Below are 12,928 nucleotides of genomic sequence, written 5' to 3' on the forward strand. Positions count from 1 at the left end.
TGAGGTTGGACTCCACACTGGTGTCCAGAGAGGCTGAGCTTTCAGCATCACTTCCTGTTGATGCAGGTGTAATGGCCCAGACAGAAGGAGTTGGAGGGGTGACAACCTGATCATTAGTAGACAAAAGAGACCTCATTTCTATCATTCCTTTATTTATTAATTTTTTGGCTGTGCTGGGTCTTCACTGCTGCGTGCGAGTTCTCTCTGTTTGCGGGGAGTGGGGGCTACTCTCCGGTTGGCTTGCAGGGGCTGCTGTTTCAGTGGCTTCTGAGCTCTTGAGTGCAGGCTCAGTAGTTGTGGACAAAGGCTCAGCTGCTCCAAAGCATGTGGAACTTTTCTGGGATTGAACCTATGCCTTCTGGATGGGCAGGTGGATTCTTATCCACTGAACCACCGGGCAAGTCCCCTAGATCTCATTTCTTCTCAGGAGAATTTGCCTGACACCTGGTCTGGACGTGATGCTTTGGAGAGACGTGTAGTCAGGCTCCAGTTGTCTCCTTTAACTAAGTAGGTCTTAACTTTTTTTGTGTGAAACAAGTAAAGTGTACATTTAATCCATGTATCTTATACAGGTATTTTATGCATATTGATTATACATGTATACACTTACTTCACTATTTACCAATGTTGCACTTTTTACAAATTGAGGATTTGTGGCCACTGTGTTGTCAGTTAATGTTCACCATATCTTAGAAAGGAATATTTTTAAATCAAGGTATGCACAGTAATTTTTTTTTTTTTTTACAGATTGTTATTTCTCACACTGAAATCAGATTGATTATATTCTTTGCAGCCAAAGATGGAGAAGCTCTATACAGTCAGCAAAAACAAGACCAGAAGCTGACTGTGGCTCAGATCATGAACTCCTTATTGCCAAATTCAGACTGAAATTGAAGAAAGTAGGGAAAACCACTAGACCATTCAGGTATGACCTAAATCAAATCCCTTATGGTTAGACAGTGGAAGTGACAAATAGATTTAAGGGACTAGATCTGATAGACAGAGTGCCTGATGAACTATGGATGGAGGTTCATGACACTGTACAGGAGACAGGGATGAAGACCATCCCCAAGAAAAAGAAATGCAAAAAGGCAAAATGGCTGTCTGAGGAGGCCTTACAAATAGCTGTGAAAAAAAGAGAAGCGAAAAGCAAAGGAGAAAAAGAAAGATATACCCATTTGAATGCAGAGTTCCAAAGAATAGCAAGGAGAAATAAGAAAGCCTTCCTCAGTGATCAATGCAAAGAAATAGAGGAAAACAACAGAATGGGAAAGACTAGAGATCTCTTTAAGAAAATTAGAGATACCAAGGGAACATTTCATGCAAAGATGGGCACAATAAAGGACAGAAATGTTAGAAATGGACCTAACAGAATCAGAAGATATTAAGAAGAGGTGGCAAGAACACACAGAAAAACTGTATAAAATAGATCTTCATGACCCAGATAATCACGATGGTGTGACCTAGAGCCAGAAATCCTGGAATGTGAAGTCAAGTGGGCCTTAGGAAGCATCACTATGAACAAAGCTAGTGGAGGTGATAGAATTCCAGTTGAGCTATTTCAAATCCTAAAAGATGATGCTATGAAAATGCTGCACTCAATATGCCAGCAAATTTGGAAAACTCAGCAGTGGGCATGGGACTGGAAAAGATCAGTTTTCATTCCAATCCCTAAGAAAGGCAATGCCAAAGAATGATCAAACTACTGCACAATTGCACTCATCTCACACACTAGCAAAGTAATACTCAAAATTCTGCAAGCCAGGCTTCAGCAATACATGAACTGTGAACTTCCAGATATTCAAGCTGGTTTTAGAAAAGGCAGAGGAACCAGAGATCAAATTGCCAACATCTGCTGGATCATTGAAAAAGCAAGAGAGTTCCAGAAAAACATCTATTTCTGCTTTACTGACTATGCCAAAGCCTTTGACTGTATGGATCACAATAAACTGTGGAAAATTCTGAAAGAGATGGTCATACCAGACCTCCCGACCTGCCTCTTGAGAAATCTGTATGCAGGTCAAGAAGCAACCGTTAGAACTGGACATGGAACAACAGACTGGTTCCAAATAGGAAAAGGAGTACATCAAGGCTGTATATTATCACCCTGCTTATTTAACTTATAAGCAGAGTACATCATGAGAAACGCTGGACTGGAAGAAGCACAAGCTGGAATCAAGATTGCTGGGAGAAATATCAATAACCTCAGATATGCAGATGGCACCACACTTATGGCAGAGAGTGAAGAGGAACTAAAAAGCCTCTTGATGAAAGTGAAAGAGGAGAGGGAAAAGTTGGCTTAAAGCTCAACATTCTGAAAAACTAAGATTATGGCATCCAGTCCCATCACTTCATGGCAAATAGTGGTTGACTTTATTGTTTTGGGTTCCAAAATCACTGCAGATGGTGGTTGCAGCCATAAAATTAAAAGACGCTTACTCCTTGGAAGGAAAGTTATGACCAACCTAGACAGCATATTAAAAAGCAGAGACATTGCTTTGCCAACAAAGGTCCGTCTAGTCAAGGCTATGGTTTTCCAGTAGCCATGTATGGATGTGAGAGTTGGACTATAAAGAAAGCTGAGCGCCAAAGAATAGATGCTTTTGAACTGTGGTGTTGGAGAAGACTCTTAAGAGTCCCTTGGACTGCAAGGAGATCCAACCAGTCCATCCTAGAGGAGATCAGTCCTGGGTGTTCATTGGAAGGACTGATGTTGAAGCTGAAACTCCAATCATTTGGCCACCTGATGTAAGAGCTGATTCATTTGGAAAGACCCTGATACTGGGAAAGATTGAGGGCGGAGGAGAAGGGGACAACAGAGGATGAGATGGCTGGATAGCATCACTCACTCAATTGACATGAGTTTGAGTAAACTCTGGGAGTTGGTGATGTACAGGGATGCCTGGTGTGCTGCAGTCCATGGGGTGACAAAGAGTTGAACATGACCTAGCGACTGAACTGAACCAATTTCTCACTTAGAGTGTAATATAACATAACTTACACATGCACAGGGAAACTTAAGCAATTATGTCTCTTTTCATTGCCAATTCTTTTTATTCAGGTGGTCTGGACCCAACCAGCAATATTTTCAAGATATGCCTGTATGAGTGATCTTTTTGAATTAATTAATGAATCTCCTGTTTGGGTCATACCATTTATTTTATTTTATTGGCTGTACTTTGAAGTTCACTGGATCTTAGTTCCCTGACCAGGGATGGAACCTGAGTATCCAGAAGTGGGAGCATAGAGTCCTCATCACTAGACCACCAAGGAATCCCCTCTACTAATATTACAAAGAGTGCACCGTTTTATTTCCTGGAGAACTGCCCACATTCCAGTTTTGGCTGACTGCATTTTCAGCTGAAATGTGAATCTGTCCCTTATGTCTGCTATGAGGTGGTAGTTCATCCAAAATTTGATTATATTCTTTTTTTTAAAAAAAATATTTAATTAATTAATTTTTTAATGTTTAATTTATTTATATTAGTTGGAGGCTAATTACTTTACAATACTGTAGTGGTTTTTGCCATACATTGACATGAATCAGCCATGGATTTACATGTGTTCCCCATCCTGAACCCCCCCTCCCACCTCCCTCCCCACCCCATCCCTCTGGCTCATCCTAGCGCACCAGCCCTGAGCACTTGTCTCATGCATCAAACCTGGACTGGTGATCTGTTTCACAATTGACAATATACATGTTTCAGTGCTATTCTCTCAGATCATCCCACCCTCTCCTCCCACAGAGTCCTAAAGTCTGTTCTATACATCTGTAATTATATTCTGATTCAACTTTTCATCAGGGCTATGTTCCAGAAAGTGTTCTTTATTGGTGTCTGGTTGTCCGACATCAGGAAGGGTAGAATCAGATAATCAGGTGATGTCAACCTGTTCCATCAAAGTTTCACCTAGCAAAGTCAGTCTCCGGTTTAATTGTGTCCTAAGACTGTAATTTCATTAGAACTTGCAAGACAGTGATATTTCTATTTCTGTTAATCCTCCTACATTTATATTTTAATTCAGCTAACAATTTTGCTGTTCAGTTTCTTGACCTTTATCTCCCCTTCACTCTTCTCCAGTTTTTCATTCCCACAAAAAATCCTATGCTTCATTATTACCAACATTGTCAAAGTGTGTAATCCCAATTTCAAGCATTCTGTCTGCAGTGATCACTTTTTATCTTGACTTGCCAGGTTCACTTTCTATCTCTTAGTTCCACCCAACTGTAAGCATGTATCAACCAACCGTTATCTCTCATTCCATTTCCCTTCCTCTAGCAATGCAAGTGTTGCTGTTGTGGGTTGGTTGTTTTTGTGTTTTTTTTTTTTTTTTAGTCAATTAAGAACTTTTCCTCATCAACTTTACTGTGTAATTCTAAGGTTCTGCAACAAGAGTAAAGAAAAATGATCATTTACACAATGTTACACTATATCTCAATAAAGCTGGGGGAAAAAATAAAAATGAGAAATTTTTCCCTGTATCATTACTGAATGATCTACTTTATCTGTTATTATCTTTTTCTTAAATTCTACTTTTTCCTATATTAATATAGCTATCTTAGCTTTCTTGTGTTACTATTGGCATAGTGTATATGTTCCCTTCTTCTTACTTTCAACATATTTCTGTCCTAATATTTGAGGTGTAACATTTGACACAATATATAGTTACCTGCATTTCCTTCCCAGATTACAATCTGTATTTGCACTGGAAATGAGACACAAGAAACTATTTCTCATGTGCCCATTAATATTTTATTAGTTCCTCAGGATCATGTTTCCATTGTTGTACTTTCTTTGTGAAAACTGATCTTGCTACTCACTTATGAAGCATGCACTTTTCTACATGCATACTAAGCTTGGAAAACTTAAAATTATACAACTCTGAAGCCGTTTTGTCCACTACCAATGAACACAGGGCTCTAAATGCATTCCAACCTCAAGCTCCATAGAGGCTCAAAATGCCCCTTGAACCACAAGATACCTCCAGTGCATAGAAGGATTCCACACAACATCTGTTCTTGTGGAAACAGATTCATCATTCATTCATCACTAGGAATGTTTTTGTCAAGTCTGCGAGGTGGAGGCTGGTGGCTGTGGCTCACTGTTCTCCAGGCTGTGTCTGATCCCGTATCCAAAGTATATGGCAAATCCTAGTAGGCAAATGAGACAGTGAGAAAGAAAAGTTGGCACTCTTCTCACTTACAAATGTCCAATAGGCCTCCTTTTATGATGTCTGACAGGAGGGGAGAAGTAGTAGGGAGATGATTTGATTCAGTCTCTCAACAGGTCTTATTTTCCAAGGAAGCCACTTACCAATCCCCATCCAAATGCCAAATAGGACCCAGGTCCCAGTGTCCATCTGCACCATCAGGTAAACGTTCACAAAGATGCTCACCAGTGGGAGGACAGGCAGAGCAGGAACCTGTGGGCAGAGTCAGTTCATCCCTGAACACAGGCCAGACGTCTGAGAGGGAGACGCTGCCCTGTATGGATAGGGCGACCACAATCTTATTCAGACTGTGAGTTCAGTGCCTCCTGAGACTGTGTATGTGAAGCACCGAGTGTGGATCAGAGAAGGGTCGATGGTTTTTAGCAACTTGCCTTATTCCTTGGGCCGACAAAGATGTTTAGACCTCAAAGGAGGCTGACTTCATTCACTCAAGGTGGACATTCTGAGCCCATAAGATCACTTACCTTGAAGTAAACAGAAGAGGGACTCTGGGGCTGCCTCCAGATGATGACCGTGACCCCAGTGATGAGCAGCAGCAGCAGCACAGCCACTGTTGTGAGCCCGGGGTCTCCAGAGAACACCTGGCTGGGCCACTGGGCCAGGATCAGGCTCAGGATGGTCAGCAGGAGAACTGCAGGGGTCAAGGAGGAGGAGAACAGGCTGGAGCCAGAAGACAAAGATGTCAGGACCTTGGGTCACACCCATCTCTGTAACTGCCCACCTCATGAAGGGTCATCTTATCTGGAAGATTCTTCCTCAACTTCCCGACACAATCTGCCCTCCCCGTTCTGTTAATTTCAGAATACAACCAATGAGAAATCCCACCACTAACCAAGCAAGAAGGCACACCAATAGACAGTCTGCCCAGATTTCACAGTGGGGATGGTGTTACTGGGGCACCAGAGACTCTTTAGAATGTTTGAGGATCTTGCTTCAGGCCGAGGTTCAAAACGACTAGCTTCTAGCAGAGAAATATCAATTTCCTCCTCTGTTGCCTCATTGGTGCTTAAGTTTTGGTCTGGCTGATACCTGAAGTAGAAATATTAAGTCAATATTCATAGCAGCCCCTACTCATCCAACAACAGACAGTCTAATCTTTCCCAACTTAATAACAGGACATTTGGAAGGCAGCATGGGAGGCAGAAAAGGATTATCTCCCCATCAACCTTGGACAAATAAAAGACCTCTCTCCCCTCACCCCAGTCAAACTATACTGGAGTCTCACCTGAGGACAAGGACAGAAAATGCTACCAGGGAGTAAGCGAGTAACATCGCAGTTGACACGAGGTCTACAAGATCACTGAGCTCAAAGAGTAAAGTCATGACCCCTGGAATGAGGGAACAAACAAGATGGATGGAGAGAGTGAGAAACCAGAGGAAATATACAAGTCTAGAAAATTGATCAAGGACAGAGTGGATTTTTTTTTTTCCTTAACCTGTAAGACTTCCAGCAAATATGATGGCCATGATGGGCGTGCCTGTGCGGGTATAGATCCGAGCAAGGCCCTGGAAAAGGAGCCCATCCTCTGCCATTGCATAGATCAACCGAGGCATGGGGAACATAGTACCCAGGAGACTGGAAAAGAAAATGGAAACACACATGAGGACGTGGAGAAACACGGAAGAGAATGGCTTCTGCTCCTTAGTCTACAAGGGGCAAGATACCCTTCCCTCTTGTCTCTCAATCCCAAGGACTGGGATACCCGAGCATCTGACAGTAGACGGGGAGAAAAAAAAAGACACTGACCTGGATGTAAGAGCACAGAGGGCGCCAACAGCCACAGCATATCTGGCAGGGCCCCACCCAACGTGGAGAAAAGCCTGCGGCAAGGGGCTCTCAAGCTGAATCTGGTAGTAGGGCACCATGAGGGTGAGTGCCGCCGAGACACCAAAACATGCCAAAAAGCAGATGGAGAGTGAAATCACGATGCCCAAGGGGATGGAACGATGAGGATTTGGGACTTCACCCCCTGCGAGATGGGTGCAGTATTGAGTTCAGAAAGACACTGAAATGAAAGCACAAAATCCCCTTCCTTCTTGCACCTCCAAAAGCAGTCTAACCTTCTTCCAACCCCTACACCCAAGGACAGCCCTACCTGCCCAGACCCTCGATAGGACACACAGTGACCACGTTACCTGTAGTGGCAATGACATCAAAGCCAACAAAGGCGTAGAAACATGTCGCCGCTCCATGAAGAATCCCTTCAAAGCCAAAGGGCACAAACCCTCCAGAACCCAGAGGGCCCAAACTACGGTGAGAGAAGGAACAAAAAAGAAGGTGGGTGAGGTGAATTCAGTCACCTCTTCTGGGCTCCTCCTTCAATACCACAAGTGCTGGCCTCCAGGACTCCCATCTCCTGGATCCATCAGCCCAGGTCTCTTTAGTCTCCACCACATTCCCAGCTCTGCACCATCCACATGCAAGAGTTGGCCAAGAGGACCCTCCTAACCTAGAGATGTCACTGTATCCAGATGTGTTCAATGTGTTCAGTGAGTAGTCCTGATTCGTGAGCTTCCAGTTGTGCAGGTCTCCCTTAATGAAGCCAGAGAGGATCACGAAGCTGAGGACCAAAAGGTTCAAGCTTGTGAACACTTTGCTAACTAGGGCTGACTCATGAACTCCCAGAACCAGCAGTCCTGCAGGAAAGATAGAATATGACACATCCAAAATAACCAAATCCATAGACACAGAAAGGAAACTCGTGGTTACAGGGGCTGGGGTTTGGGCATTAGTAGCAGGTGGACGGTGACTGCTCAGCAGGTACAGGGTTTCCTTTTGTTTGTTTCTTTAATTTATTTATTTTAGTTGGAGGCTAATTACTTTACAATATTGTAGTGGTTTTCGCCATACATTGACATGAATCAGCCATGGGTGTACATGTGTTCCCCATCCTGAACCCCCCTCCCCATCCCATCCCCCAGGGTCATCCCATCCGTGTACCAGCCCTGAGCACCCTGTCTCATGCATTGAACCTGGACTGGCGATCTGTTTCACATATGGTAATATACCTGTTTCAATGCTATTCCCTCAAATCATCCCACCCTTGCCTTCTCCCACAGAGTCTGAAAGACTGTTCTATACATCTGTGTCTCTTTTGCTATCTTGCGTAGAGGGTCATTGTTACCATCTTTCCAAATTCCATATAAATGCGCTTAAAGCTCGACATTCAGAAAACTAAGACCATGGCATCTGGTCCCATCACTTCATGGGAAATAGATGGGGAAACAGTGGAAACGGTGTCAGACTTTATTCTTTTGGGCTCCAAAATCACTGCAGATGGTGATTGCAGCCATAAAATTAAAAGACGCTTACTCCTTGGAAGGAAAGTTATGACCAACCTAGATAGCATATTAAAAAGCAGAGACATTACTTTGCCAACAAAGGTCTGTCTAGTCAAGGCTATAGTTTTTCCAGTGGTCATGTATAGATGTGAGAGTTGGACTGTGAAGAAAGCTGAGTGCTGAAGAATTGATGCTTTTGAACTGTGACGTTGGAGAAGACTCGAGAGCCCCTTGGACTGCAAGGAGATCCAACCAGTCCATCCTAAAGGAGATCAGTCCTGGGTGTTGATTGGAAGGACTAATGTTGAAGCTGAAACTCCAATACTTTGGCCACCTCATGTGAAGAGTTGACTCATTGGAGAAGACGCTGATGCTGGGAGGAATTGGGGGCAGGAGGAGAAGGGGACGACAGAGGATGAGATGACTGGATGGCATCACTGACTCAATGGACATGAGTTTGAGTAAATTCCAGGAGTTGGTGACGGACACAGGCCTGGCGTGCTGTGATTCATTGGGTTGCAAAAGGTCAGACATGACTGAGCGACTGAACTGAACTGAACTGGTACTCTATTGGTGTTTTTCTTTCTGGCTTACTTCACTCTGTATAATAGGCTCCAGTTTCATCCACCTCATTAGAACTGATTCAAATACATTCTTTTTAGTGGCTGAGTAATATTCCATTGTGTATATATACCACATCTTTCTTATCCATTTGTCTGCCAATGGACATCTAGGCTGCTTCCATGTCCTGGCTATTGTAAACAGTGCTGCGATGAACACTGAGGTATATGTGTCTCTTTCAATTCTGGTTTCCTCGGTGTGTATGACCAGGAGTGGGATTGCTAGGTCATATGGCAGTTCTATTTCCAGTTTTTTGAGGAATCTCCACATTGTTCTCCATAGCAGCTCTACTAGTTTGCATTCCCACCAACAGTGTAAGAGGGTTCCCTTTTCTCTGCACCCTCTCCAGCATTTACTGTTTGTAGACTTTTTGATAGCACCCATTCTGACCGGTGTGAGATGGTACTTCATTGTGGTTTTGATTTGCATTTCTCTGATAATGAGTGATGTTGAGCATCTTTTCATGTGTTTGTTAGCCATCTGTATGTCTTCTTTGGAGAACTGTCTGTTTAGTTCTTTGGCACATGTTTGGATTGGGTCATTTATTTTTCTGAAATTGAGCTGCAGGAGTTGCTTATATATTTTTGAGATTAATTCTTTGTCAGTTGCTTTGTTTGCTATTATTTTCTCCCATTCTGAAGGCTATCTTTTCATTTTGTTTATCATTTCCTTCATTGTGCAAAAGCTTTTAAGTTTAATCAGGTCCCATTTGTTTACTTTTGCTTTTATTTCCATTACTCTGGGAGGTGGGTCATAGAGGATTCTGCTGTGACTTATGTCAGAGAAGGTTTTGCCTATGTTTTCCTCTAAGAGTTTTATAGTTTCTGGTCTTACGTTTATATCTTTAAGGATTTACTTTTGTTGTGATGAAAATGTTTGGAAATAGATGGAGGTTACGGTTACACAGCACTGTGAATGTAATAAAAGTCCCACAGAATTGTACACTTGCAAATGGCTAATTTCTTATTGTGGCAGTCATCTCATAGTAGACAGGTCTATCAAATCATCACTTTCCTCATCTTAAAATTATATAATCTTGTATATCAATTATATCTCAGTAAACTGGGGGAGTACAATAAAATGGTTAATTTTATTTTGTGTGAATTTCCTCTGAATTAAACAAACATCTTCAGTGTCAGTACAAGGAAGAAACTTATAAGCCTAAGTAATGATTGTCAGATGGGGATGACTTTGTCTCTGAAGAGACTTCTGGCAATATCTTGAGGCATTCTGATTGTCATACTTTGGGTGGAGGGCATCAATTTCTCTAGTGAGTAAAGACAAGTGGTGGCTTCCCTGGTGGCTCAGTGGTAAAGAATCCACCTGCCAATGCAGGAGATGCAGGTTTGATCCTGGGGTCGGGAAGATCCCCTGGAGAAGGAAATGGCAACCCACTCCAGTATTCTTGCCTGGAAAATCCTGTGGACAGAGGGACCTGGTAGGCTACACTGCATGGGGTGGTAAAGAGTCAGATAGTGACTTACCAACTAAACAACAAAGACCAGGGCTGCCACTCAGGATCTGACAACGACTGAAAGCAAAACACGCAATGAACAGGATAGCCCCCTACACTAAAGAATAATTCAACCCAGAATGTCAATACTGCCAAGGGTTGAAAACATTGGCCTGTGCCTTGCCTTCCTGTCTCTCTTATCTCAGACACTTCATTCCAGCCCTAAGCCTCCCACCATCTGGAACCCCAAGCCTTTTGTACCCAGCTCCCCTTCCACACCCCATTTTAGCTGACCTCTGTCTCACCTGTGAGCAGCAGCACCAGGACGAAGGCAAAAAAGTCGACATAGGTGGCCAGGAAGTGGGGCACATGCAGGGAGAACATCTCCTGTAACGCCTGAGAGATGTGGTTCCCAATCAGGCTGTCAAAGGCGTAGCTCCAGGCTCTGGCCTCACAGGCAGTCGCTACAGCAGCAAAAGATGAAGACCCATTGACAAACACAAATTGCACCCCGACCTTGTACAATGCAATGTATTTGGGGGAAAACACACAGAGAAAATCCCTAATCTCAGAATGTTTCCTTTTATGCAGTGGAGAGAGTAGACCCAGATGATTCACAGAACAGGTCAACTATTTAATATGTTGTTGTTGTTAGTCACTTAGTCGTGTCCAACTCTTTGTGACCCCATGGACTGTAGCCTGGCAGGCTCCTCTGTCCATGGGATTCCCCAGGCAAGAATACTGGAGTGGGCTGCCATTTCCTTCTCCAATTTAATATGTTGGGAGGAGATAAGAGGAAACAGCTGAAAAAAAAAAAAAAAAAAAGAGGAAACAGCTGAGCAGAGACATCACTACGTTGAGGGGAGGAGCTTGTGGGACATGCCTTCCTCTCACCCACTCCCTACAGGTCCCTTTCCTTCTCGGTTCTAGCTCCCATCATTTCAGGAAAGCAGCGTAGACCCAAGTAGAATAAAGTTTCTAGCTATAAAGTTCCTCTAACATTACCCACTTCACTCCACAAGGTGGATAATAAAGACCTCATGAATCAGCAACACTCCAATTCCCCTCTGAATTTTCTGACCTTAAGCCCCACCTTCCCCCACCCCATCATCTCACCCATGACAAAGGAGAGGATGAGGTTCCAGCCAATGATGAAGGCGCACAGCTGACCCATGGTGATGTAGCTGTAGAGATACGCAGAACCGGGGCGTGGTACCCAGGCTGCCAACTCCGCGTAGCAGAGCCCGGACAAAAGAGTCGACACTCCGGCCGCAAAGAAGCAGATGACAGTTGCTGGTCCAGCCTCATACACAGCCACTTCTCCAACCAAGATGTACACACCAGCTCCCAGGGTGCTGCCCACACCCAAGGCCACCAGGTCCAGAGTGTTCAGATGATCAGCCTTGGGCCTCTCAAACCCCTCCCTGGGTTCCAGTAGCCGCCTGCGGACCAGCTTTTGACCAAATTGGTGAACATCCTGACACAACATCCTAGATAAAGTTGAGGAGGGTCAGATCTGCTGAGAAAATGACACGGCAAACCATCAAGAAAGTCCATGTGCCCTTGGCACTGGGAGTCCAGTTCTAGGGAGCAGGGGAGTGATGGGGAGCAGGTGAAAAAAGACACATTGACAAGTTCCCTGTCTCTGAGATACGGTTTCTTAAACATCTGTTCAGTTCAGTTCAGTCACTAACATTTGTCCAACTCTTTGCAACTCCATGGACTGCATGGATGCCAGGCTTTCCTGTTCATCACTATCTCCCAGAGTTTGCTCACACTCATATCCATCGAGTCGCTGATGCCATCCAACCCTCTGTCGTCCTCTTCTCCTCCTGCCTTCAATCTTTCCAGCATCAGGGTCTTTTCAAATGAGTTAGCTCTTCACATCAGGTACCCAAAGTGTTGGAGCTTCAGCATCTTTAAATATATTTCAAATAATATATTATTATTATATACTGGAAGCATTGCTTAAAGAGAAGTGGTGGGGGTGGGGGGCAGAATTTCCACTCTAAAATGTGCCACTTTGTCTTGTAGATTGTTTTGAACTGAAGGCAATTAAGATGCTACCTCCTGAAGAAAAGCCTTTTGTCTCTCCCTTCATGGCTCATAATAGTTTAGATTATGGGACCTATGTCAGAAAAAAAGAGCTGTTATGACATAGTTTCTTGCGTTTGAAAGACTTGTCGGCATGGAATGGCAAAGATTTGCTTGCCAATCATTTGCAGTTCCCATCTTCTGAAACTGAATGAGGTTGATCTCAGAGAGAGAGGCAGAGAGAGAGAGACACAGAGAGAGAGAGCCATGAGTGGGGGCTGGAAGCAAAGTCTTAGTTCTCTGCTCAGT

General features: G+C 43.7%; 4 protein-coding genes across 5 annotated transcripts in view; all 4 read right to left on the reverse strand.

The window, feature by feature from the left end:
• The window catches only part of LOC122421234 (cationic amino acid transporter 3-like), a 214,225-nt gene that overhangs the window by 199,376 nt on the left and 1,921 nt on the right, over positions 1-12,928 (reverse strand). The window lies entirely within an intron of this gene.
• The window catches only part of LOC122420188 (cationic amino acid transporter 3-like), a 183,137-nt gene that overhangs the window by 73,636 nt on the left and 96,573 nt on the right, over positions 1-12,928 (reverse strand).
• Positions 1-12,928, reverse strand: part of LOC122420184 (cationic amino acid transporter 3-like) — a 32,085-nt gene that overhangs the window by 12,312 nt on the left and 6,845 nt on the right. The window lies entirely within an intron of this gene.
• On the reverse strand, positions 4,629-12,361 carry LOC122420178 (cationic amino acid transporter 3-like). Of its 2 annotated transcripts, XM_043435023.1 has the most exons (11): positions 11,702-12,361; positions 10,891-11,049; positions 7,680-7,866; positions 7,366-7,478; positions 6,977-7,199; positions 6,666-6,805; positions 6,455-6,557; positions 6,062-6,258; positions 5,694-5,860; positions 5,313-5,421; positions 4,629-5,149 (listed from the first exon to the last, which is right to left on the reverse strand). In XM_043435023.1, exons 1-11 carry the CDS (start codon positions 12,072-12,074, stop codon positions 5,064-5,066), a joined length of 1,857 nt encoding a protein of 618 aa, XP_043290958.1. In that variant the 5' UTR covers positions 12,075-12,361; the 3' UTR covers positions 4,629-5,063. The 2 variants fall into 2 exon arrangements, with proteins under 2 accessions (XP_043290958.1, XP_043290959.1); XM_043435024.1 differs by lacking the exons at positions 4,629-5,149; positions 5,313-5,421 and having other exon boundaries at positions 5,718-5,889.

The sequence above is a fragment of the Cervus canadensis genome, chromosome 18 (assembly GCF_019320065.1).
Source record: "Cervus canadensis isolate Bull #8, Minnesota chromosome 18, ASM1932006v1, whole genome shotgun sequence".
Lineage (NCBI taxonomy): Eukaryota > Metazoa > Chordata > Mammalia > Artiodactyla > Cervidae > Cervus > Cervus canadensis.

What these genes read in the sequence shown, in the direction of transcription:
- LOC122420178 (XM_043435023.1), bottom strand. Translation starts at nt 12,074, where the DNA reads ATGTTGTGTCAGGATGTTCACCAATTTGGTCAAAAGCTGGTCCGCAGG. An exon ending in GGATACAGTGACATCTCTAG is followed by an intron (nt 7,479 to 7,679) that starts GTTAGGAGGGTC and finishes CTCTCACCGTAG; the next exon opens with TTTGGGCCCTCTGGGTTCTG. An exon ending in TTGGTGTGCCTTCTTGCTTG is followed by an intron (nt 5,861 to 6,061) that starts GTTAGTGGTGGG and finishes TGACCCCTGCAG; the next exon opens with TTCTCCTGCTGACCATCCTG.